This window comes from Panthera tigris, chromosome B1 (assembly GCF_018350195.1).
Source record: "Panthera tigris isolate Pti1 chromosome B1, P.tigris_Pti1_mat1.1, whole genome shotgun sequence".
Classification (NCBI taxonomy): domain Eukaryota; kingdom Metazoa; phylum Chordata; class Mammalia; order Carnivora; family Felidae; genus Panthera; species Panthera tigris.
The window spans coordinates 162,335,811-162,362,700 of record NC_056663.1 but is presented as its reverse complement, the minus strand read 5'-3'; the positions used below and the strand labels follow the sequence as shown (position 1 = coordinate 162,362,700).

Here is a 26,890-nt window from a genome sequence, read left to right as displayed (position 1 = left end):
TCATAACCAACTCATCAAGGAAGCAGAGCCTAAGTGTGGTCACATGCAAGGCAGCATTGCTGAGCACAGATAAGACAAGGCCCAGGAATTGGGAGATAAATTGGTCCCAGTCTTCCCCCCCCCAACAATCCACCCCTGCTTTCAGTACCAGCATCAAGTTTGATTGTTAAACAGTTCCTGGTGATGAGCTGGTAACGCTTTTAAAACTCTGTACTCATGCATACTGAAACAGAGACTGGCCAAAGACCAGCTCACCCACATGATACAAGCAGATATGGCCATAAAGGCTAATAAAATTATTCCAAAAGTTACAAAGGAAATCTCATGAGCACCGGGGAAAAAAGTAAGAATGTGACCCAACAATGCAGTAATTAAACCCTTTTTTCTGGGACAACTGACACTTTGAAAAACTGAACTAAATTTCTCCTCCCCAACACCTGCCATTTCTAGGAACTAAGGCGCATGAACAATTATTTAAAAATTGGTAATAAGAGAAACTGCCATGGAGTTGCTTCAAGTACTCTAAAACATTTGATAAAAATAAGACATCTTTATATACTTACATTGACCAATCCAAAATAGTGTTCATTGATTGGAAACTGCTCTGGACCAATGTCTTTTTCCAGAGCAGAGGCATTGGTGCCCTGAAAGAGAAAAATAACAAAGTTTCTATTGTACATAAAATGGACAATAGACTCTTAAGAGAGTCCACTATTGAGATCAGCATCTCTCTCGCCCTCGTGGTGGTTAGTGCTGTTTGTGCTGGGGAAAAAAAGTGTCAGAAGTAAGTCGGTAAAGGAATTAATAATGTCAGCCTTATTCTTCTCTTCATCCAATGTAATCATCCCTTCAAACCCATTCTACCTGACTTCGATGATCTTCTATTAGTAAAGTTGGTTTGAGATAGGCAAATAAGCAAATTATCATTAAGAGCTTGTGAATAAAACATTGTAAGCCCAGCAGCTTTTATAATACTTGGTGGTGTAGAGAATCATATCACCACTCTCAAAGTCAACGTCTTCATTCTGATAACGATTTACTGCACGCCCACTATGTGCCAGGTACTATTCCAGGCAGTGACAATGTAACAGTGAACAAAACAGACAAGGAAGCCCACACTCACGGAGCTCACATTTTAGTGAAGACAGCCAGAAAGAAAAAGCAAATACAATGGACAGTATACAGGAAGGCGGTAAGCGCAGTGATGAACAACAAATCAGGAAATGAGGGTGTGGACCTCAGGGAGGAGAGAAATGAAGGTGGGGGGCAGGGGGGGGGAGTGTACATAGTTGAAGCTTTAAATGTGGCGCTCAGAGAAATGCCTTAACTGGGAAAGTGAAACGTCCAAGGAATACTGTGAATAATGGAACGATATACTTTAAAACCCTTCCCAAATGCATCAGATTGGTAAGCCATGTGAACCCAAGTTGAAAGCTCCAACGTGATGATGAGAAGTTACTGGGTACTCCTATTAAGAGCCAGGGACCGCACTATTCATTCTCACAACAATCCTAGAGGTAAGTACTGTTACAACGCCTACTTAACGGATAGGAGCATGAAGTTTACAATGATTTAAAATCTGCCCAAGAACCACAGGCAGTAGGCGGCAGAGCTAGGACTTGAACCCAGGAGTCAGGCTTGGGAGCCCCTGAGCTTAACCAAATGCTATGCAGGGCAATCGAACGCACCGCTAAGGGCAAAGTGGCCACTAGCGACACGACACCCATTTCTCCCGGAAGGCCCAGACGGGCCCGCTGCAATTAGGAAAAGTGACGGAAGTCCAGTCCGACAAGGTAAGCTGTTTGGGGTGCGAGGATCAGGCTCCACATATACCTGTGGCTCTGTCATCATTCTATAGCCTTCTCTCGTTCTCAGGCTATCAGAGAAGGACTCCGTTCAGAGAATCTCAAAGATCTGGGAGACAGGAAGAGACACCGTTGTGCTTTCTAAAAAAAATGAATCTGCTGCTAATATCTATTCTTGATCCATATAATTGGCATCTCCTGTCATGGGAAGAAATGGCCAAAAGGTGGACTGAGAACCAGACAAAATGGTCACTTGTCAGCAAGAAAATGGTAAATGTAAAATAACCCAATTTTGAGCAAACAGGACTGCAGCAGAAATGGCCAATTCTATTCCCTTATCATAACATCCTGTTTTCATGTGTTTTCTAGGTCCATTATACAGCCCACCAATCTAAATTCCCTTTCCTGTCAGCTGAGACTTTGAGCTCAGTGGTCATTTGTGCATATTTGATAGTTTCACTATCTTCTCGTGCGCGCGCGCAGTTTTCATCACCTTTCACAATAAGTGACACCATATACAAGGCTGAGTCTTTTAAACAGCAGTTATAATATTACAGCAGGATTTTATGGTATAGACAAAAACCACTAAAATTTTTCAAAAAAGCCACATCCCAATCATAAATCAATATAAATAATGCATATTAAATACACCCACGGCCATATCTGAAGCAACATTAGAATATATGGCTTAGAGCCCGGGAGGAATTTCAGATATAAAAGTATAGCACATGGAGACAGAGCTCATTAAATCTCTCTTTATGAGGTGGCCATATATTCAAGTTAATCCATGATTTTCACTATTTAGGAATTCTTGGATCGAGTCTGCTTTTTTCTATCTAACTTAATATTTTCCCACTGGAGGGAGAGAGTTGGGGAGGTGATTACCCAAACGGAGGGCAATGTTTAAGAGGAATAACCTGTGCTAAACACCTGCCCTCCTGAGGTCCACACCTCCCAGGTCTGTGCAAGGCCCTTCCCATCTCCTTTTCTTGGCTGACCTCCATTCACAGCCGACCTCACCCTCCCCTCGGCCTCCTGCTGTCATCCGGGGTCATCTCAATACCCCCGTGGAGGAGCATTCCCACAGCCTGCTCTCTCGGTAACTGGATGTCCTCTTTACCAGCTGGTTTTTTATTCCACTCCACTCCAGCTCCTCTGGACCTGGTCACCACCCTACAATCAATCCAGGCTCCGCTCTGCCTGCCAGCTTCCTTAAGCATCCCAGCACCATGGCTACATTCACCCCACCTGATCCTGTCACGCCTCTTCTTTCTTATTCAGCATAGAGCCCAGGGAGCATGACTTCAATTGCTCTTAAAAACCCTGTCCTCTGGTCACACCACCTGGCAAAAAACTAAGCCAGTAGGAGCCAAATGGTCCGCCATCTCTGAACATACACCCATAGAGACATGCAATGCTAACGGAAGAAGTCCCACAACGATGCCGGCTGGACTCACTTGAATTCACCAAGCAGGCCCCGAACATGTCCCGCCTCCAATAATGTCTCTTCAGTGCACTCATTCTCTCCACAGTGACTGTTTCCAACTTTCCTGGAGCTCCTCAAATCTTCAACATCCCCTAGTTCCCCTCTGCCCCACTCACTGGCTTCCTACTCAATAGGGGAACATTTTTTTTAATTGGATTAAATTAAACCAGCAGAGAGGAACTCTCATTCCCAAACCTTCAAACCTACATGCCTCCCTCTGTTAATGACGGACACGTCTCTTGTCCAAGCCCGTCTCTCCTCCACTGTTAGATCCTTCCCGTCAGAATTTAACATGCCTACTACAGGGCCCTGTAGAGGGTGTTAACATGATGTGATTTCTGCCCAGTGCTGCAAATGTCAAAGTGAAGAATTTAGCATGCCTAACTGCCTCCCCCACTAAAAACGCACACGTGCACACTCTCCCACACATCTCCCCAGTGACCTCCCCCTCATCACTGTCCCATGAAAGCTCAACTTCTTTAAAGAACTCTATTCTGAAACATCTACAGATGAGTCAGATAACTTCTAAGATTTATTTTAAATAACCAGTGGTGAGGTGGGGAGAAGTGAGGACACGCTGTGTTGTTGAAGCTGAGTGCTGGGTACGTGGGGCTCGTTATACTATTCTGTTTATACGTTAACATACATGTGTACTGGCAGAGTAATGATCCCCCAAAGATATCTATGTCCTAATCCCCAGAACTTGTGAATACATTACCTTACGTGGCTAAGGAAAATTCAGCTTGTAGATGGGATTAATTTGCTTATGAGTTGACCTTAAAATAGGAGGACTGGAGGTGCCTGGGTGGCTCAGTCGGTTAAGCGGCCAACTTCGGCTCAGGTCATGATCTCGCAGTCCGTGAGTTCGAGCCGCACGTCGGGCTCTGTGCTGACAGCTCAGAGCCTGGAGCCCGTTTCAGATTCTGTGTCTCCCTCTCTCTGACCCTCCCCCGTTCATGCTCTGTCTCTCTCTGTCTCAAAAATAAATAAACATTAAAAAAAAAAATAGGAGGACTGTCCCAGATTATCTTGGCGGGCCCAATGTTATCACAAGCATCTTTAAAAGTGGGAAACACGCAGACCGACAGATCAGAGTGATGCCATGTGTGAAGGACTCAACTGGCCCTTGCTAGTTCTGAAGATGAAGGAAGGGGACCAGGAGCCAAGGAGCACACGCAACCTCCAGAAGCTGGAAAAGGCAAGAAACAGTCTCTGCTGGAGCCTCCAGGAAGAACTCAAACTTATACATCCTATATGTTAGCTCCGGGAGGCCAATTTCAGGTCTTTGACCTCCGGAACTATAAGACAATAAATTTGTGTTGTTTAAGGCACTAAGTCAATCCTAATTTCTTATAGCAGCAATAGGAAGCTAATACAATTTTTGGAAGTTTTCCATAATACTCTTTAAGATTCTTCTGTTTCTTCACCTCCACATTTCTTCATCTGGATTCTATCGCCACTTCACCCCTGATGAGCTCGAAACATTGCCAACTACAGAGGGCGCTTTTAGCTACCCTGGGCTTTCTACAAGCACTGAGGCCCTCTCCCCTCTTCTCCATGCCTCTCTGTAGGGTCCAGGCAATAACCACTCATGTGGCATCAATCAGCAGCTACCATTTCCAATTTCATCTTCATTCCAGAAAACTTCTGAGCTCATTCAGACTGGATGAATATTGACATTTCCACTGGTTTGTCTCATAGGCCCTCAAAATCAATCTACTCCAAATTAGAGCATTCCCTTCTCTTTCCCCCCAATTCCAACACTTTCCTGGTGTTTCCCCACAAATGACAATGCTGCCACCTTCTTGGCCGACGCTTGGTCTAGCCTGGGGGTCTTGCCCGACCCACCCACTACCATGTCTGTGGTTTCAATCTCTCAGAGCCATCCGCTTCTCTTTCATCTTCTGCCACGAGCAAGGCAAGGCCCCCAGCATCTCTCACCTGAATTACGACAGCCTCCTATGTGGCCTCCAACACCCTCCATACCCACCTCTAACCCCACCGTCATCATGGCAGCACAAGTGTTCTTTGTAAATACAAAGCTACTCTAAAACCCTCCAGTGACTTCCCCTGCTGTCTCCAGCGTCACCTCTCACCACCCACTCCCTGGTACACTTGGCTGTCACAACAGCCTTTCGTTCCATTCCTCATACAGATCAGGACACCTCAAATTCCATCCCACTCACCACCTGAAGGTTCTTCCTCAGCTTCTTCACCTGGCTGTACCCCATCATCCTTCTCAGGGCATTCTTCACTGACTACCCCCAGGCTCTGGTAGTCCCTGTGACAGAAAGAATAATGGCCCCTCCACACCCTGATCCCTGGAATCTGTGAATCTGTTACCTTACACGGCAAAAGGGACTGTGCAGGTACAGTTAATTTAAGGATCTTGAGATGGGGACATCACACTGGATTATCTGGGTGGGCCCAGTGTAACCACAAGGGAGGGTCCTCAGGAGAGGGAGGTGAGAGGCAAGAGTCAGTGAGAAGACATGACAACAGAAGCAGAGTTCCGAGAGTTCCTGGGCGATGGAATGTAGGCAGCCTCTAGAAACTGGAAGAGGCAAGGAAACGCATTCTCTCCTAGAGCCTCTAGAAGGTGTGCTGCTAGCCCGAACCTTGACTTTAGGATTTTTGACTTCTGGAGCTTCAAATGAAGCTCTGAAGTCTGTGGTAATTTTTTACAGCAGCAATAGGAAACTTCGCCCACACAACCTCCACCCCCCACCCGGGGACCCTGTATGGTATCCGTACCTACTGCAAGGGGACTTGGCAGGTGTGAGTGGCCATGACCAGCTAACATCAGAAATGGAAAATGGGTGCCTGGGTGGCTCAGTCGTTTGAGCGTCTGACTTCGGCTCAGGCCATGATCTCACGGCTTGTGAGTTCAAGTCCTGCATCGGGCTGTCTGCTGTCAGTGCAGAGGCTACTTTGGATCCTCTGTCCTCTTCTCTCTCTCTGTCCCTCCTCTGCTCGGTCTCTCTCTCTCTCTCTCTTCCTCTCTCTCAAAAATAAATAAACATTAAAAAACAAAAAACAAAACAAGAACTGGAAAATGGATACCAGGGGGAACAACCAATGTTGTCCCCAGAGGGCCCTCAGTCAATGTCTCAGAGGGCCCTCAGAGCAAGGTTTGTGACAGAAAAAGTTAGAAACAGCTTGAACTGGTTAAAAAGCTATAGTAATCCATACAATGGAATACCATGCAGCTATTTAAAGAAGTAAAGTTGCCATACAAGTCCCGCTATGAAAATCTGTAGAAACGTGCTGGCGAGTGACAATGTGCAGGATGATGCTGGAGATGCCACTCATTTAATCAACGGACACCGAGCCCTGCTTTGTGCCCAGCACTTATATCTGAGGCACACAGCACACGCAGGCCAGGCCTGTGTTTAATGCCTACATTTTTTCTTTTTTGTTAACGAGAGAGAGAGGCAGAGAACACATGTGCGTGCCTGAGCGAGGGAGGCACAGAGAGGATCCGAAGCAGGCTCCCACTGTCAGCGCAGAGCCCGACGTGAAGCTCAAACCCACAAACTGAGAGATCATGTCCCGATTTGACCTGATTTGATTTCACGATCATGAAATCAAAAGTCAGATGCTCAACCGAGCCACCCAGGCGCCCCTCCGTGCCTACATTCTAATGGAAACCCCTTCAAGAATACTTGGGAAATTATGAACACTAATCACCAGGGTCTAGGAGCAGGGCTGGGAACTGAGGAGGCCACCAAGGGGCTTTTCGTGTTCTCTTCCCAACTATTCACCCTTTTTACACTGGGCATTGTTATTTTTGTCATTAAAGAAAGTTAATGGGGGCGCCTGGGTGGCTCAGTCGGTTAAGTGTCTGACTTAGGCTCAGGTCATGATCTCATGGTTTGTGAGTTCAAGCCCCACATCAGGCTCTGTGCTGACAAGTCAGAGCCTGGATCCTGCTTCAGATTCTATGTCTCCTTCTCTCTCTGACCCTCCCCCACTCACACTCTGTCTCTTTCTCTCAAAAATGAACATTGAAAAAAATTTTAAAAGAAAAAAAAGAAAGTTAGTGAAAATTAGCAAACTAATATCCTGCAGACCAGTTATCTCGAGCCCACAGCACACAATTCAGACTGTATTTGGCCATTTTTTCCTCCCAGTGTGAATTTGCCTTTGGTTTTGGTCACTCTTGTCTCTTGGCCTTGGTTTCCTGGCTGGGGAGGGTGTGGGTGGGGGAGGAGCTGGAATCGGGCCAACCCACTACTCAGGGTAACAGGGAGAATCAAGCAAAACTGGGAATGTCATCAGCACCATGCAAATTGCAAGGTACACTACAAATCCCAACGCCTACACTCCCACTGCTAGCACCCAGCCCACAGGCACAAAAGGCAAGTGGGAGGCACTGAGAATAATTACTCCATGACCAGATGCTGAACAAAAGAACTTATCAATGGTGGTAAATCACAGGGTCTGGAGGTATAGAAACATAAAGATCTTATTTCCATCAGTAAAAAATTTGGTAACCTTTGAAAAACAATGCACCACACTTTATTAAAAATAGAATCTGAACTGGGACAAGTTCCAACAAGAAGACTGTAATGTTAGCTCTTCAGAGCACTTCTGAGAGCAATCCTGTGCCTGCCGAGGGGGGGCTACAGAACCACCAAATAAACAACCACCGCCACCGGGAAGGATGAATCGTAAATGCATAGATGGATATAGAAAGGCATTTCTTTTTAAAGTGATTTTAAAGGCAGTTTACAAGGAAAGCATATTAGGACTTCGTCCAGTGGGGGACAAAAAGGAGATAGAATCTTGCTCAGGAGGATGGTATACTCAGAACAGCAGCACTGCAAGGTCTATAAAAGCTAATGAGAATATTGCCAGACTATGGGATCGCCTGAACAAAAGCCACAGAGACCAGGAAGAGCCCTTGGAGATCATCTAGACCCATTTCACAGATGAAAAAACTCAAGGCCCAGAGAAGTAAGCCTACTTGGCCAAGATAACCCCAGGACAGCCCATTTGTCAGCATCCTAGGTTAGGCAACCTCTCTTTCAAGTTTTTACAAAGTAAAGAAGGGCCACACACAAAAAAGGCCAAAGAGAACATGTAAAAATCTCCAAGTATACACAGAATAAGTCATCAGTTATAAAGCCGGAATTAAAGTACGTGACAGGAGGGGCTCCTGGGTGGCTCAGTCAGTTAAGCACCCGACTTGGCTCAGGTCGTGATCTCCCAGTTTGTGAGTTCGAGCCCCGCGTCGGGCTCTGTGCTGACAGCTCAGAGCCTGGAGCCTGCTTCGGATTCTGTCTCCCTCTCTCTGTCCCTCCCCCAGCTGTGCTCTGTCTCTCTCTGTCTCTCAATAATAAGTAAACATTAAAAAAATTTTTTAAATAAAATAAAATATGTGACAGAAGAAGATAATGTTGTTGCCAAAGACATACTTTTAGGTCTATGTTCAAAAGGCTATTCTACTTATCAAGTAAGTTTTCCAAGTACAAAAGTACATAAAGAACTAGATTTCAAAAAAACTAGGTTTCCCTGACTTCTGTTGATTAAAGTCACTCCTACAGCCTTACACAGAGGGTGAAACAAAAATGAAGTGATACAGCCCAAGATCTCAGGATGAGTCAGGAGCCACTTGCCAGAATTCAAGGATGGTTAAGGAGGAATAGGGCCACTGGTTCCCCAGCTGTAACTAGTAATAATAACAACGGATAACACAAATCATCCTCCCTACTGCAGTCACTGCTCCAAGGACCTGATGTGTATTTTACTCATTTTACTCCTCTAATCCTCTAAATTTAACTCCATGAGGTTAATGCCACGATTGTTCCCATTTTAAAGGGAAGAAAACTGGGACCCAGAGAAGGTAAGTAACTTGATCCAAGTTCACACAGTCAAGGAACAGAACTGGGTTTAACTCACACCAGTATGCTCCTAAACACTGCACCGCAATGCCTCTCATGCAGGCAGAGTCCCCTCGGAATCCCAGAATGGCAGAAAGAGAAAACTTGACGGGGTCACAAAGTTGTACAGACAAACCCCTAACTCTGAGGCACCCCTTCAAATAGTCCACAGTGAGCAACATACGTGCCCTTTTCCGTAAAATCTCTACGTAATACTGTAAGATGCTACAACCCGTCTAAAGGAAATGTACAGGGGCGCCTGGGTGGCTCAGTCAGTTAAGCGTCCGACTTCGGCTCAGGTCATGATCTCCCGCTCTGTGAGTTCCAGCTCCGTGTCGGTCGGGCTCTGTGCTGACAGCTCAGAGACTGGAGCCTGCTTCAGATTCTGCATCTCCCTCGCTCTCTGGCCCTCCCCCGTTCATGCTCTGTCTCTCTCTGTCTCAAAAATAAATAAACGTTAAAAAAAAAAAATTAAAGGAAATGTACAATTGAGGTTGGAAATCGGGAAAAACTCAGGATGTAGTCAATAAGAAAACAGATTTTTTTTTCCCAAAATGGTTTTAAGGTCTGTGAATCTTTAGCCAAATAGGAAAAGAAAAGAATCTTAAGTTTAACCAGGCAAAAAGAGAAAAACAACATCAAAAAGTAAAAATGAGTTCTAAGGGGTAAAACGTTTTATACCTAATAATGAAATAATGTGCAATCTTACTACTCTAACTTCTGAATTTTTAGATACTGACAATATAATGAAAACACCTGCATAGAGAAAATAACCTACCAGAAGAATGCATAACAAAATGTGTTTGTTTATATATACATATATATCTTTTATATGTGTATATATACCTTATATGTATATATATATACCTTGTATATATACTTTATATAGATCTCTTATATATGTGTATATATACACACACACACCTTTTTTTACACCTTTTTTTTTTAGAGTTTTTTTTTTTAACATACATTTATTTTTGAGACAGAGAGAGACAGAGCGCGAATGGGGGAGGGGCAGAGAGAAAGGGAGACACATAAACAGAAGCAGGCTCCAGGCTCTGAGCTGTCAGCACAGAGCCCGACGCGGGGCTCGAACTCACGGACCGCGAGATGATGACCTGAGCTGAAGTCGGACGTTTAACCGACTGAGCCACCCAGGCGCCCCTTTTTTTAGAGTTTTTTAAAGTAATCTCTACACCCAATGTAGGGCTCAAACTCACAAGCCTGAGATCAAGAGTCACATGCTCCAGGTGCCCCAAAATGTGTTAATATATTAATACAGCTCATCTCTCAGTGTTAAGATTATAACAGGAGTTAGGGAGGTGGGAAGGGGAAGACAAGTGGCATGAATTATATTTCAGGGGAAATTTCCCATTTCTGTTTAAATTTTTTTTTTAATGTTTACCTGTTTTTGAGAAAGAGACAGAGCATGAGTGGGGGAGGGGCAGACAGAGAGGGAGACACAGAATCCAAAGCAGGCTCCAGGCTCTGAGCTGTCAGCACAGAGACTGATGCGGGGCTCAAACCCACAAGCCGTGAGATCATGACCTGAGCCGAAGTCAGACACCCATTTCTGTTTTAATTCAAAGAAAACTTCAAAATATCCAATGTGCTCCAAAAGACAGAAATGCAGGCTGTAATTCTGAGCCTCTTAGCTAACAACTGGTGTGGCAAGTTTAAAACTGGCCACTAGAGCTATGCCTGCTGCAGCTGCCCTTTCTTCCTTTGGCTACCTTCCTACCATTTTGCTTCAATGTCACTTCTTCAAAGCTACCTTTCTTGACCTTTTTCTTATGTAATCCTGTGAGATTTCCGTTTTATAAAACCTATCAAGACTTCTGATAACATATTTGTGCTTACTTAACATGTTTTCCCACTGAACCACAGGTTGACAAGTGATGATCTATGGACCAAATCTGGCACAACTGCTTTTGTAAATAAAGTTTTATTGGAACACAGACACAGTCATCCATTTACTTATTGTAGCTACTTTCACAATATGATAGTAGAGTAGTTGTGACAAAGACATTATGGCCCAGAAAGCCCAAGATATTTACCATGGAGCCTTTTACCGAAAAGCTTGCTAATCTCTACACTAGACCATAAACTCGACAAGAACAGACTCTTATTACATCTGATTCGTTTGCCAGCACCTAGCAGAGCACCTGGCATATAAAAGGCACTTAAATAAATTTGCTAATTGAATAAATTTGGCAAATGGGGAAGAGTAAGTGGTAGGTGCCACTCATTCAGAAACTTCATGTCTATATATTCACTTAATTTTGTCCACTAGCCCAAGCCAGATTATGTTTATTACCCCTGTTCTACTTATGAAGAAATGGAGGGAACTTGCCCACCTTCACTCAGTCTGTAAAGCAGACAGAACTTGAACATAGGCCGTTCAGATTCAGAGCCCAAACTCCTGACCCCCAGGCAAGGGAGATGATCTTTTCATTTGTATTTTTCATAATTCCATAGCTGCAGATTATAGGGACTAGGCAGGGAGCCAGAGCTGCTCCTGAGCACGTGTTCTCTGGCCCTTGGTCACACATCACCTCATCACCTAACCATCAAACGCTAACCACCGACTACGCAACACCTCTCTGCTTAGAGAGCAGACAGGTCACCCAGGCCCAGTGAGCAACACTGAACCAAACTCTCCTTCCAGGTAAACCACTCCCGGGGACCACATTTCATAGGTGAGGGAAATGTGGTTAGTGGGGGGTTAAGGAACTCGCCAAGGTCAGGTGTTAGTATGAAGCAGAGGTCTGCTGTGAACCCACGACCTAAATCCTGACACGTTGCAGCCCCAGCTCCTGGCACGAGCACTCACCCGCCTCCCGGACCTCTGCCGGCTTTCCCCGGGAGCCATCATCCATGGAAGGCAGTGAGAACACATCTTCATTCTGCACCACGATAGCATGACATTTCCATGCCCTCTATGATATTGGGTAGGGGGAAACACGCAGAAAAACATCTCAACAGGATTTAATTTAATGATCATGACACAACAAAACAAAAACGTCTGCTACTGAAGAAAGATGACCCTGGGATACATAATGATCCCAAGTCATCACAGGAAGGGACATTAAAGAGCATCTAGAGACTCTGGTTTGTAAAATAGCTCTCCGCATGCCTAGAGACAGAGCGTAACAAAGTCCTCATGCAAAGATAAAATTTCAACTCAAAAGCAGAACAAAAGATACTGGTCTGTGTCTATATTCTGGCTGAAGGGGGAGAAAAAGGAAATTTCACCCACAGCCACTGAACTCAGTGTGCTAGAAGAGAAACTCATCCCCAATCCAACGTTCTGCAAAGCCACCAACGTGCCACCTTGATTATGAGGTCTCTTAAGCTCTTACTTCACCCAGGAACCCCTCCCATCACTTCCTAGAAAAGCAGCATGAATGGCATGGGATACTGGCAAAATCCCAGGTCACAGAGGTCAACTCTGCAAATTGGACTAATCGGGTGATTTTGAGCTCCACCCAACCCTGTCTAGTAGTTCAAGTTCAAGGTCTTCATCCAGTGAAAAACCAGGACACCAGTATTCCATGTTACAGCCTGGGAGAACCGAAGGGGTTAAGGTACCCGATGGGTTTGCATGGCACCCTGCCCTTCTGGATCAGTACTGCACCACCAGAGATATTCTACTCTAATGGAGCGAAAACATCTAGTACTGATTGTGAAACATAAAATATAGAATTCTGTGCTCTCTTCTCTCATCCCCAAACAGGGCTGCAATGGAAAAAAAGAAACGACAGGAGTTCTTTACAGCAATATTACCCAAAGTGTTGATAGTGCCATGAGCTAAGTTCAGAAAGTAAAAACAGATATAATGAATGGATAGAGTAATTCTGTATCTGTCAAGTTAATCATAAAAAATAGGGGTTTTGAGGGCGCGTGGGTGGCTTAGTCAGTTAAGTGTCCGACTTCGGCTCAGGTCATGATCTCACGGTTGGTGAATTCGAGCCCTGCATAGGGCTCTGGGCTGACAGCTCAGAGCCTGAAGCCTGCTTCAGATTCTGTATCTCCCTCTCTCTCTGCTCCTCCCCTACTCGTGCTCTGTCTCTCAAAAATAAATAAACATTAAAAAAAATAGGGGTTTGTGTGCTTATGTATCTTTGGAGTTTTTAACTCTGTTTTGCTAATAATTCTTTTTTATTGTATTTTATAAAAATATCAGTCTGCCACAGATTGAAAATAAAAATAAAACTGGTCCTTCTCTACAGACTTCGAAAGTAATTGCCAACAACAAAACAGTTAAATGAAATTGAGCTGGTTTTCTTGAACGTGTGAATAGCTGCTCAAGCTCACTTCTAACAAGAGAGACGCAAACTAAAAATATACTAAGACTCCATTTTTCCCCTGACTGGCAAGGATCAAAAGGTTTCTGGATAGCACACTGCTTTGGCAAGGCTGTGGGTAACGAGAGTCGCACATATTGCTGGTGGAGGGCAATTTGGCAGAATCCGTCAAAGTTACAAATGCAAATCCATTTCTGAGAAGTAAGCCGACAGCTATATTCACACACATGTAAAATGATTTATGGACATAAGGATATACGTTCCCTATAGCCTTGTTTGTAAAAACCAAAGGGTGGAAAACTACCTTTATGCCCATTAGTGCTTAAGTGAATCCAATACATTCAAGCAACTGAATACTCTGTAGCCATTAAAAAAGAATGAGGATGCTCTTCACTTACTACTAGCACAGACCCACCTTCAAGGCATAAAAGCAAGGGGCAGATCAGGATAGATCAGTATATGCCGGAGGTACTACCTGTGTTTTTAAAAACTATGAGAGAAATATAGAGGCGCCTGGGTGGCTCAGTCGGTTGGTTGACCGCCCGACTCTTGATTTCGGCTCAGGTCATGAACTCCAGGTCGTGGGGCTGAGCCCGCATCAGCTCCGCGCTCAGCACAGTCAGTCCCCTTGGGATTCTCTCTCTTCCTCTCTGTCCCTCCCCTGCCCCTTCTCTCTCTCTCTTCTCTAAATAAATAAACATTTTTTAAAAAACAAAAATACTCTCTCTCTCTGACCCTCCCCCGTTCATGCTCTGTCTCAAAAATAAGTAAAAGTTAAAAAAAAATTAAAAAAAAAAAAGGGGGGGGGCCTGGGTCACTCATGCAGTTAAGCGTCCGACTTCAGCTCGGGTCATGATCTCACAGTCCACGAGTTCGAGCCCCATGTCGGGCTCTGTTCTGACAGCTCAGAGCCTGGAGCCTGCTTCAGATTCTGTCTCCCTCTCTCTCTGACCCTCCCCCATTCATGCTCTCACTCGGTCTCAAAAATAAATAAACATTGAAAAAATTTTTTTAAATAAAAATAAAAACTATGAGAGAAATATAAACATATTCATTTGTATATGCATAGGATACGTCTGAATGGAAGCAGAAGAAACTGCAAATATTAATCAGGCCAGTTATAACAACTGGGTGCTGGCTATATTTTCAAGATATATCCTTTTGTACAATTTGAAATTTCTACCATAGGAACTCATATTACCTTTTTAAAAACTTAAAAAAATTTTTTTTTTAAAAAAGAAACTGAGCTCAGTTACTTATGTATTTCTCAGGTAGGAACACCTAACTGCAGATGCCAGGTAGTACAAGAGGGTATGTTAGACACTTATTAGGTGATGAAAAGTCTTTGACTAGATGACGCGCTCTCATTATCAGGAAAGGGAAAAACATTGTATCCTGACCGATGATTACAAAAGTTTTGCCTGCACTGTGCCTCCCCAGGACCTTTCAGTGGGAAATCACAGCTTCTTCCTCCTTTTGTCCCCTCCCAGCTTTCCCCACAAGTCCAGTCTCTGACTGGAAGCCGTGCTACATTGCAGTGTGCAAACCCAAAGAGGTCTAAGTCACCTGCCCATGTTAGGAAAGCTACAAAGTGGCAGGATCAAGACTGGAAACTGAGACTTCAGATCCCAAGGCAATCTCCACTCCATCCTTTGGACTGCAGTGCTAGTGGGAAAAACAGGGGCACTAGAAGGCAAGAGTAGTAAAATGGTCAGGCTCTGGGCTAAGCACCAGACATTAATGAGTCCATTTCAGCCCCACAATACCACAGGGAGGGAAGTTCTCTTGCCACCAACATTATGGGTGACAAGCAGAGTCTCTGAAAGGGGAGCATTGGCAACTCTCACACTCAACCACCAACAGTGTGGAAACCCCAACCAGATCTCCTCCACTTGTTAACCTGCCCCCCAAGGAAGCTCGCCAACCTGTAACCTACAAACCACTGTAACAGTATTCCTCTAGAGGCGCCTGGCTGGCTCAGTCGGTAGGGCATGGGACTCTTGATCTTGGGGTCATAAGTTGGAGACCCACATTGGGCATGGCGATTACTTAAAAAACAAACAAACAACAACAACAAAACCACAAGTGTTCCTCCAATAGTCGGTTATTTGAACCACCATAAAGAACCTCTTATCTGAGCCAATGCCTCCCAAACTAGGAACCATGAATCCCAGTGGGAGGTTAGATAATCTTAGGTGGCACAACTATGAACACTTTTAACTCCAGCAATTATGCATTTTTTATTGAGGTATAATCGACATACAGCATTAAATTAGTTTCCGGTGTACAACATAATGATCTGATATTTGTATCTATAGCGATTATGTTTCTGATATGCATTACAAAAGCATACAACTAGCTCACCAAACCCATTACTTCACAGATGTCTTAGCACAGAATGAGACCAAATTAAAAGAAGTTGGACAGATTTAAGGAAAACTACGACTAAATTCAAGTGGTTCAAAGATACAGTGAAGGGGTGCCCAGGTGGCTCAATTGGTAAGCGTCTGTCTTCAGCTCTGGTCATGATCTCGCAGTTCGTGAGTTCAAGCCCCGCGTCGGGCTCTGTGCTGACAGCTCAGAGCCTGGAGCCTGCTTTGGATTCTGTGTCTCCCTCTCTCTCTCTGCCCCTCCCCACCGCCTCTCTCGCTCTCTCTTTCTCTCTCAAAAATAAATAAACATTAAAAAAAAAAAAGATACAGTGAAGACTGGGAATAAAAACAAAAAAAACTGCAGCATACAATACACACTAGCTCTGAATGTCCCTTTTATTTTATTTGTATTTGCCCTCCTCTCTCTACACCACACTGCCTCTTCTCAGGTGGATGAGGCAGTATCCCCAATAAATAAAGCACCCTGAAATGCTGCATTTAAATGACAGTGTCCTTCAGTGACTTAACCTTGGGTTGACCACAAGGCCCTGAATAGCTTTGATTACACCTACAGTAAATCAATTAATGCCTAATAGCTATTTAGAGCATCCCCCTCTCACTGTAAGAAGTGTCCGACTTGGGGAAATAAACTAGAGAGCCTCCCTACTGTCCTATCACCTGCTACAGTGCAGAGCTGAGTGGGAGAGAGTTCTGGGCCTCTCTCTAGTCCCGTTCCTCCCCTTACCACAAACCAGTGAAGAGGGAACCCCACATCCCAGCACCGCAGTCAGAACCACACAAGGTGAATTTTGCCTCTGCTCTTTGCCTGACCTCCTTCCCCCAACTCCACTCCTCCCAAAATGCCCACTAAACGTAGACAGCAGGTCAAATGAGAGCAGAATTCCATCAAACCAGTGATTCTCAGACGTCAGTGTGTTATCCTTTGTGGTTTTCAGTGTATCTATAAACTACCTGAACTTATCAGCTGCTTTCCCTAAAGCCGTTCAACTTCTTTTAACAACAGCTTTGTGCTTTGGGTAACCTGAGGGAAAAACATTAATTCCCTAAAAGAACAAGAATAATTATGAAAAGTAGAATGTGTGAGGGCATCGCAGTTCACAAAATGCTTCCACAGGCAGCAAGATCTTCTTTGATTCTTCCCCAGAATGCTGTGAGAAAGGTACTTTATCACCTGCCTTTTTGTGTTATCAAGAGATGAGGAGACAGGCTTTGAAATTTACCAAGCAGGATTCCAAATCCCAAACTCCTCACTTTAGGAAAAAAAAAAAAATTTTTTTTTTTCTTTTTTTCCCTGGGGACTTGCTGTTCTACGTGTGCTTCCCAAACCAGGACAATCTGGCCACGCTAGAAATGCAAAATCTAGGCCCCACTAGAGGCCTCCTGAATCAGAATCTGCATTTTAACAAGCTCACCAGCGAATTCCGAATTCCGGTGGACGACGGAATCCGAAATCCGAGGAGCACTACCTCCCTCCAAGGCAATTCTCCCATTCTCCCAGGCTCCAGCTCTTCATTCGATCAGCCAGGAATCATTGGTTGAGCCTCTGGCACGTATGTGCCAGGCACTGCGCTGAATGCCGGTGAAGAAGATAACCTTGAGGAGCCGCCAATCTAACACCCTGGTGTCTAAGCTTGGGATGTTCCTCAGAATCAGCGGTGGCACTTAAAAAACTCGCGGGTGATTAAAACCCACTGCGGACCTACCTACACCTCTGTACAGTCACAAACTCTGAGACTAGGGCCCCAGAAGCTACACATCCAAAAAGCTCCATTTCATGCAACCACCTTGGGGAGCAATCTGGCGACACCTAGTAAAGCCCCGGATGGGCACACTCCGAGAGCAGCACTTTCCTTTCGAGGCCTACATCCTGGAGAAACGAAGGCACGTGTGCAAAGAAGACAGGCGTGAGCACGTTCACGGCAGCACTGTTTCCAGAGAAATACACCGCCTTTCTAAAAGAACTTCCGAAAGCAACTGGGTAAACAGGAAAACTCTGTAAGTCCAGCCTTGCTGTCGTTCTCACCGGCGACGTATCACGAATTTACTCTCAACACTCAACGTATCTTCTCCCTTCTAGTCTGTAGTCTTGTCGCTGCAAGTCTTCAGCCCCTTTCTATCATTCCGTCAACCTGTATCTTCCACTCCACCCGTACCGTTCTCAACTTGTTCTCTGGTCTCCCCACTTTCCCCCTGCATCCTCCCTTTCCCTATTTTCAGACAAAAGCAATGCAATCCTGACTTTCAAGCCCTGGAAAACTGCCCCGGAGTCGCTGGATGAAAAACAACCCAGCACAATAAACACACGAAAAGATGTCCAGCCTCATTAGTAAACAGGAAAGTGCACATTTTAAACCACAAAGATCCCACTTCAGACTGGCAAAACATCAAGTCTGACAATGTCGGGTGTTTGAAAGCACGTGCAGCCGCTGGCGCTCCCCAGCGCTGCTGGTTGGAATGCAAATCGGCATGACTGCTTTGGAGAGCAACCAGGCAATATATTAAGAGTTGAAGATGCCCATTTCCTTTGACCCAGCAATCTCTCTTCTACGTATATGCCACAGAGAAACTTCAAACATATGCACAGGGAGACAAGTTCAAAATGTCACGACAAACACAGAAAAGTGTAAAGCCAAGTGCTTATCAACAATAAAGTGAGTATATTGTAGCATACGCATGGAGAGCAGTTAATAACCTAGAATCACGTAGACTTTAATGGATGAATCTCGAAATCAGAGTTTATTTTTTTTGTTTGTTTTGTTTTTAATGTTTATTTATTTTTGAGAGAAAGAGCACGAGTTAGGGAAGGGCAGAGAGAGAGGGAGACACAGAATCTGAAGCAGGCTCCAGGCTCTGCTCTGTCAGCACGGAGCCCGACACGGGGCTTGAACTCACAAACCGCGAGATCACGACCTGAGCAGAACTCGGACGCTTAACTGACTGAGCCACCCAGGCGCCCCTCGAAATCAGAGTTTAAAACAAAAGCAATCTCACTATCAGGGAGCATGTTTAAAACATGAGGAAGTGACACTACATGTGGTTGATGAACATACACGTATCTAGTAAAAGTATACAAACGGGGGATAAACACCAAATGCAGAAGAGTGGTCACCATCTGGAGCAGGGGGGAGTGAAATGAGGAAGGGTTCGCCTGTATTTATATTTTATTTCTTCACTGGGTGGTGGATGGAAACACGGGCATTCACTCTAGTATTCTCCGTATTTTTCTGTGTGCCTGAAATTTACCACCCAGGTAAGCACCCAGAAAAAGAGTCCCAAGTCTGAACAACTTTAAAGCATTTTCAGGCTCTGCAAGTGGCATGAAAACTGGACGGGCGGGAGAAGAATGGACCGACAGGTGAAACATGAAGCTTTGGGAACCAACAAGGTTTCCATCCACACGCTCTTAAAAATATCCAGCACAAATAACCATTCTTAAAACTGTAGTAACTAACATCTCATGTAGAGGACTTATGACATACCCAAAATTCTTGGCAACAATCTCCGAACACAAACATTCCAAAAAGCCTTTAATGCCAGGTTTGATTGTTGATACAGAATTTATTTGTCTCAAAAAAGTATCTGCTTGTTCATGTTGGAGTGGCTTTTTCTCTTAAAAGATCAGCAAGGCCTTTCAAACCCTTAGATTAGCATTGGTTTCACCACAATTGCAATTTAATTTGCATTAAAATATTTGGTCCAGAGCACTAACTAGACTAAAATACACCAAACTCTTCCAGTCTGTTTGCTTTGGGCTAGCTCCATGAGAAGGCTAGAGATAAAACCACCCAGAGACACCTTTTGATACCACAGAATTGAACACGATTATAAAGCCTGAAGTCATTCAAACAAACAAGCTGGGGAAAAAGAAAACGTGACTATAGATTTCTCTTAATTGCTAAGAGAATCAAAATTGAAAAATACTTTCAATTACAACCCCAAATACCCAAATTTCACATTAGTTAAAAAATAAATAGGTTTGGAGGCAGCTGGGTGGCTTAGTCAGTTATGCGACCGACTCTTGATTTCGGCTCAGGTTATGATCTCGAGTTTGTGGGTTCAGGCCCCACGTTGGGCTCTGTGCTGATAGCACAGAGCCTGCTTGAGATTCTCTCTCTCTCCCCCCCACCCCCTTCCTGCCTCTCTCCCACTCATGTTCTCTTTCAAAATAAACATTAAAAGAAAAAACAGGTTTTATTCTGTGGGTGAACTGGAACACAAAGTTGATATTTAGAAAATAATATTATAATCTATAACGCTAACTAAATATTGGCATTCAAGTTTGTTTTCATATAGGAATCCAAGAAAAAACAGAGAAAAATCTATAGGCCTAATTGTCAGGTACTGATCCAACACAAACATCTACATACTAGACCAAGAGGCCAGAAGATGAGAATTTTTTTTAAACCTCAGCCCACCCCACCCCACCCCACCCCAGGCTGCAATTTCTAAACTCTGACCACTATCGGAGTAGACCCTCACACATGACTTTAAAGACCCCTAGCTGATACATTAAACTGAGTCTCCAATTCTCTTTGGGAAGGGGAAACGACAGTAACAGTACTAGAGGAAGAGATAAGTTATGTCTTCTCCCATATCATAAGATGTACATACTTTTTGAATAGTTTAAAAAATTTTTTCCAACTAGTCTCAAAATACTGCCTCAGGCAATTGACTTAGCAAGATAAAATGATCTCTATAAAATTCTCTAGCTCTGTTCCAAATTGCTACTCAATTTACTTTCCCTTCATAACAAGGTGACTTCATTTATTCAAAACAATTCAAATACGGCACTCACTATGGTGTCCAATAATATCCTGGGACTGTTGAATGAATACAAAAATGCTAATATGTGGTAAATTCCACACAGTTTTAAATAAGCTGGTTCGGTCCTCAAATGGTTGCTAACCAATTAGGAGATGGAGATTTTTTATAAAGACTCTAAGAAATACCGTTCACTGAGAAGCTTTGGACAACCCCAAAAAGTGTATGAGTTTTACAAGGTGAGAAAGACTAAGGTCCCAAGAAATACGACAACTTGTCCAAAGGCACCCTTAGACTCATGCCTAAAAAAAGAGACAGCCATGGAACAGATGCCAGGTCTAAGCTACGCTACTATAAAATAAAAAATAACCCAACTTTGGTCAAATGCAAATTACGTTAAAGAAACATCCTGCTGTGTTCATCAGCCTTTTCTTTGTATTGCTTCTGAGATTCTGTTCAACGTTCATCTGTGCAGATACCACACCGTATGCAAATTGTTTCATCTTTACCAATGTTATGCCCACAAAATACGAAATTGCTGAGCTCTGTGGGGATAGGGACTCCCCTCATTCATGAAGCACCAACACATAGTTTATGCCAACCCAAACATAGCAGGTCCTCAACAAATGGCTGCTTATGCGAACGAAACTGTAGTCTATTTGACACACAGCATTTTCTCTATGGTACATCTTAGAGCGCTCCCAACAAATGAAGATTCAATGATTCAGACCAATTTGCATCGGTACAAGTCCCATTTCTAGAGGGCACATTTGGTTTCTCCTAACAAATGCTTCCTCTTTAGAAAAATTTCTCAAGCTCTTCAAACTGAAAACAGGAAAAAAAACAAAAACAAAAACAAACCCACACCAAACCTTTCCATTCGTAGAGCCATAAAAATACACAGGAAGTTAAATCCATTGATCTGGATAAAAATCAGAGGATTATCAACGAGGGACATTTCCTCATGCTTGGCAGCAGCTAGTACATTTTCAAAATTACAACACACCAGCCAAACAAGCTTTACTCTCTCTGAACCAGATGCGCGGTGTGGCGAAGCTGACACAAGCAAGCTGATCAAGAATCACTACGGCAGGAGTTCACATGGAAGTAAAAGGAAAACAAATAGGAACTAGCATGAAACTTGCAAGAGACAATAAAATTTCAGCGGGCAAGGAGACAGGCAGAGGGGTGCGGATATTCTCCAGAACGCCTGTATCTAAAACCGGCATGAGAAGTACAGGGGGAAAGAGAAGGTGATCATTTCTCAATCACATAAAGGATTTGCTCCAAGTTTAGTTTCTGCTCTGTTGGGTCCTTTCTTGTCTGGTAGAGGAAACAAATCTACTTTTCAGTGCTAGGTTTTGGCTTGTTCAAGTCTTACCTGGATGGATGGTATCTTTTAACACCCTTTCTAGACACATCAGCCTGTTTAAAATATGCCAAACGACCTGCTAAAAAAAAAAAAAAAAAAAAAAAAAAAAATGAAGCTGCCACTTGCTCTTACTACAACTACTCAAACCAGCGAGGACCTAGCCACGTTCGGAGTGGAAAAGACCAGTCAGAGCCCCAGAGAGAAGCTAAATAGTGAAGAGAGATTCAGACAACACCTACCTGGAAACAATTCATAATCGTGAAGAATTTAAAGGGGGATCCGGTGCAAAGGTACGTGCGGCCAGGTGAAAAGACAGCAGCCACCTCATCAGCAAGCCTTTTCGCGTGGGAAGGAAGACTGGGAGGGACAGGGGTGATCTGAGCAGCCTTTTACAAGGGGCGGGGTAAAGGACTCCCATCCCAGCCTTCCCATACAGTCTCTCGGCTTGGTTTGCATAAATGATCCTGGGGCTCGTTTACAGTAGTGGCTGCTTCCACCAGGTCCAAGAACGCATCATCTTCATTGGTCTTTTAAACCATTGGAAGGTGCCATAATAGCGACAAAGAGCTTAATAATAGCAGCTGCCCCTCACTGAGGACTTGCCAGGTACCAGGCCGTGTAGTGCAGGAGCTCATTTAATACAACGCCTGATGAGGTAGGAGCCACTGTCATCCCCTTTTGCTAGATAAGGAAGACAGCAACTCATTCAAGGACAAAAAACGGGTACATGTTAGAGCCAGGACTTGCACTCACTCAAGACAGTGTCTAAACAGGAGCGGAAAAATCCTTTTTTTAGGAATTACCGGATCCTCATTTCACCCGGGTGATGATGCTAACCCTGATGCCTTTGTTTGCACTTACGGTGTCGACTCTCCAGACACAGTACTGGCCTGCACCTCTCACGTCCTCCCTGCAGTCCACCTCCCTGAGTTTTACTGGAAACTGGTTGTGACATTCCACCCAGGTGTGCCAAGAAGCCCCAGCAGCACGGAGGGGCGGGGGGAGGGAGGAAAGCTGGAGGCTGGCTTCCTCTTGGGACATGTAAGCTCTCAAGTTCCCAGCCTACTTCAATACAGAGAGGTGTCACCACATCCAAGCAGGAGAGGAACGCCACCAAGGGCTGGGACCATGCCTCACTGCCCTGTAAGCCCGAGGCCACACAGCAAGCACGAGAGAGTATTAGAGCTGCTCTGGTTTCACAGTTCCCCTCAGGAGCTGGTCTTCGCAGAGAGAGAAACAGAGAAGAAAGGCATCACCTTTCCACTGCACCAAGCAACGTTAATGCCACTAGACAGGAAGGAGCAGGAGACCCATCTCTGCGTGGAGAAGGAAGGAAAAGGGAGGAAATGGAACGGCTTCAGGGGCCACCCACCACATCTAACTGGTCCTGCGCCAATACCTTTGCAGCTATCACTCTGGGAAGCCCCAGCCTTTGCTCTGCTGGCCAAGGCAGCAGCGACGTCCAACGGTGCTGAAAACCGAAGCCAGGGCCAGTGGGTCCTGAGCTAACAACCCAGGGCTCCGTAATGCTCCTTGACCATGTGTTAATCTTGTAGGAGAATGTGGGACAGAAAATTTAAAAAGCTGTGTGACGGGGGCAGGGTAGCCAGATCACCTTACCCCAAGGCTTCTCAATCAAGCCTTCTCAGATTCCCTTTAGGGGCCTGTATTATTAGCTTCAAGGGAGGTTCTCCCCCAACTGGCATTAAAAGAACACATGTTCCAGCTTGGGGGGGGGGGGGGGGGGTGAGACGCTTTGATGGAAGGGAAGGGGACCCTGGAGAATGGAAGCAAAGCACAGTCTCTCACCCTGCACAGGAGGGCAATGCTTTATGCCAGGGGTCAAGCTGAGGCTTCGCAAAGCTCTGACAAGTGGGGGGTGCCAGCAGGACGCACCCTGGGCACCCAAAGGGCTGGAGGCTGTTCCCACAGAAACTGAAAAGGTAGGGAGAGCCAAGGGAGAAACCCAAGTTAAAGTGAGCACCACATCATGGACCCAGCCCCACCAGAGCCCAATGGCGTCCCCTTGCTGCCCTGCGCCCCTGCTCACCAGCCTCTACTGGGTCTGGCAGTGCATCTGGCAGGATAACCCTGGAGACCTCCTCCAGGCCCAAAGACCGCCCCACCCTCTGGGCCTCCACGCGTTACCGCCAATAACCTTGACCCTCCTTCACAGGTGGGGAAATTGAGGCATCCACCACAAATTACCGTGCTTTCCCAACCAGGTAGAAGTTCACTTCTGTACCTACAATTCTGCACTTCTTTACAGCTTTATTGCATTTCAAATTTCTCCAGATACAACCGGCTGCCTTTGCAAAGTGAATTTTAAATACAGTTGAAGGAGTGAACTCAAAATGAGATGAGGGCGGTCAGGGAGACCGGCAGGGCTTTATCTACCGCAAGGGCAGGATGGGTGCCTCCGATCCCCGGCATATCCCCCCAACCCCCAACCCCCCCCCCCCGACGCCTCCACCACAGCCCGAGGGCGGAGGCACGGCGGCGCGGCCGGGCACCCGCGGGCGAGCTCCCGGGTCCCCGGGCTGGGAGGGGGGCGGGGGATCGGGCCCCTCCCCCGCGGCCGCCCCGGGGGCTGCGGCCCGCCCGCCGAGAGCAGGGGCCGGGAACTTCTGGCCGCGCCGCACGGACCCCGGCGCGCCCCCCCCCCGCCCCCGCCCCCACCCCGGCGCCCCGCGGGTGTGCGGCTCGGGCTTCCCTTTCTTCGCCTCGTCGCGCCTCGGGCGCGACCCCCGAGGCGGCGGTGGCCGCCACTCACCATATTACAGATGGAGGCGATGTTTCGGACAGTCATTAGTCTAAAGGTTGCAGCGATCCCGCACCGCCATCTTTATAAGGTGAAAACAGGACTGTCCATGGTGGAGCGCTCGCGGGGAGGCCGGGCGGCGGGGCGGCGGCGGCTGCGGGGAGGCGGCCTGGGGTCCGGCTAGCAGTTTGGCTGGGAGAGGGAGGCCGGGAGGGAGGAGGAGGAGGAGGAGGAGGAGGAGGAGGAGGAGGGGGAGGAGGAGGAGGAGGCGGGGAGGGCGGGGAAGGCGGGGAGGCGGGAGGGAGAGCGGAGGGGCGGGGAGTGGCGGAGCGAGGGAGCCTGGGCCGCGGCCGGCGGCGCGGGGAGGAGGGGCGGCCCGAGCGCGCCGCGTGCAGCCCGCGCTCCGAGCGCTCCCGCCGCGCGCCCGGCCCCGGCCCCCGCCGCGCCCGCGCCGCTCCCCCGCCCGCCCGCGCCCCCGGCCACCCGGCCCGGCCTTTCTCGTGGCCTCTTTATTTCCTGCTTCCCCCTCTCTGGGCTGGAGCGCACGGCCAGGCCCTGGCTCGCGTGGCTGCAGCAACCACACCGCGCGGGTCCCCAGGGCTGACTCCGGCGCGGGGGCGGCCGTCCGGGGCCCTCGGGGAACCGGGGACCGCCTTGGGCGCTGGGAGCCTGGAGGGGCCGCGCCTCCCGCGGTCCGAGGGCCGGGGAGGCGGGGGCTGCCTAGAGGGCCGGCGGGGACCCGGGGCCGTCTCCCGTCTTCGCTTTTTCCTTCCTGCCGCTCGTCCCCCCCCCCCCACCCCAACAGCCCCGGGGTTTTCATTTGGGGCGAGTGGAGAAAGCCAGGGGCAGGGATGACCACGTCCAACTGTTGGTTTCTCCCCATGGTTCCAGCCAGATGGCACCGGCGGGGACCCAAGAAGTAAATGGGGTCAGGTCATGGGGTTGTTGGAAAGCCCTGGCCGGCAGCGGGCCGGCCGCCTGGTAAAAGGCGCCGGGAGGGGACAAGAATCTGGGGCTGGGCGGAGGCCAGCCACGGCGCGCTCGGGCAATTTGTGACATTAGCAGGTACAAAAGAGAAGTCTGGGTTCTGGCCGAGGACTAGAGACTGCCCAAGGAGCGATTTGAATACGGATAGAATGGGAACCAAACTTTTACGCATCTTCAGGAAACACAGACCTCTCGGGCACGCAGCCTCTTTAGGCTTTGGTGAGGGTGCTGCCTCCTTTCCGGCATAAAAGGTCGTGGCTGGTGGCTCAAAATGCGGATCTACACCGCTTAGCCGATTTGTTCGCCTATAGTGGGGGAGCCGCTTTCCGAATGAGTGAAACAATTCTACAAAGTTGCAGTTCAGTGCTTTCAACAGAGAAGTTACAGAGGTGGAACCCGTGATAATTCTGAAACCGATGTATTTTAATGACAGATCGAATTAGAAGAGAAACGAATACAATTGAAGGTAGCTTTTTACTAACCAAGGCTGACATACTGGCAAAATACCATGCCTCCAAACCTCCATTATTTCCGTAGTGTTTCGCTGCCAGGGATGAGAGCATTGAGGGCTGGGATCTCGAGGACCTGAGGTGGAAATAGAACACGGACAACTGCTGCCTGAAGTTCTGTGGGATCCTGTTGGCTCTGTTTAGTTCTCTCTTTTTTTTTTTCTTTTAAGTTTATTTATTTATTTATTTATTTATTTATTTATTTATTTATTTATTTATTTATTTTGAGAGAAAAAGAGGGAGAGACAGAATCCCAAGCAGGTTCCAGGCTGTCAGGGCAGAGCCGGACATTGGGTTTGGACTCACAAGTGGTGACATCATGACCTGAGCTGAGATGAAGTCAGATGCTTAACCAGCTGAGCCACCCAGGCGCCCCCCCCCTCCCCCCGCTCTGTATATTTCAGTGGATTTAAGGAATAATATTCCTGCTTATGTTAAGTCATCCTGGCAGCATCTTGTTTCCAAACGGATCCTGATGATGGCAATAGCCGGCCATGACGTCGTACCATCGTCAGCCATGATCTTCCATGCAGTCATGGCCGTCAGTCACCACCATAGCTATCAGATGATTATTATTGCCTCTTGCAAGTGGGTAAAATAAGACTCAGAGGGTCAAGTATCCTA

The 26,890-nt window shown here is 46.5% G+C and overlaps 1 protein-coding gene across 1 annotated transcript in view; it reads right to left on the bottom strand.

The window, feature by feature from the left end:
- USP46 (ubiquitin specific peptidase 46) overlaps positions 1-24,961 on the bottom strand; it is a 61,146-nt gene extending 36,185 nt beyond the window's left edge. Inside the window, exons 1-2 of the mRNA XM_042984544.1 lie at positions 24,783-24,961; positions 564-644 (exon numbers count right to left, since the gene is read on the bottom strand). Of these exons, the coding sequence (XP_042840478.1) occupies positions 564-644; positions 24,783-24,818 (117 nt within the window). The 5' untranslated portion in view covers positions 24,819-24,961. The remainder of the gene's footprint in view (positions 1-563; positions 645-24,782) is intronic.
- Positions 24,962-26,890: the final 1,929 nt, after the last annotated feature.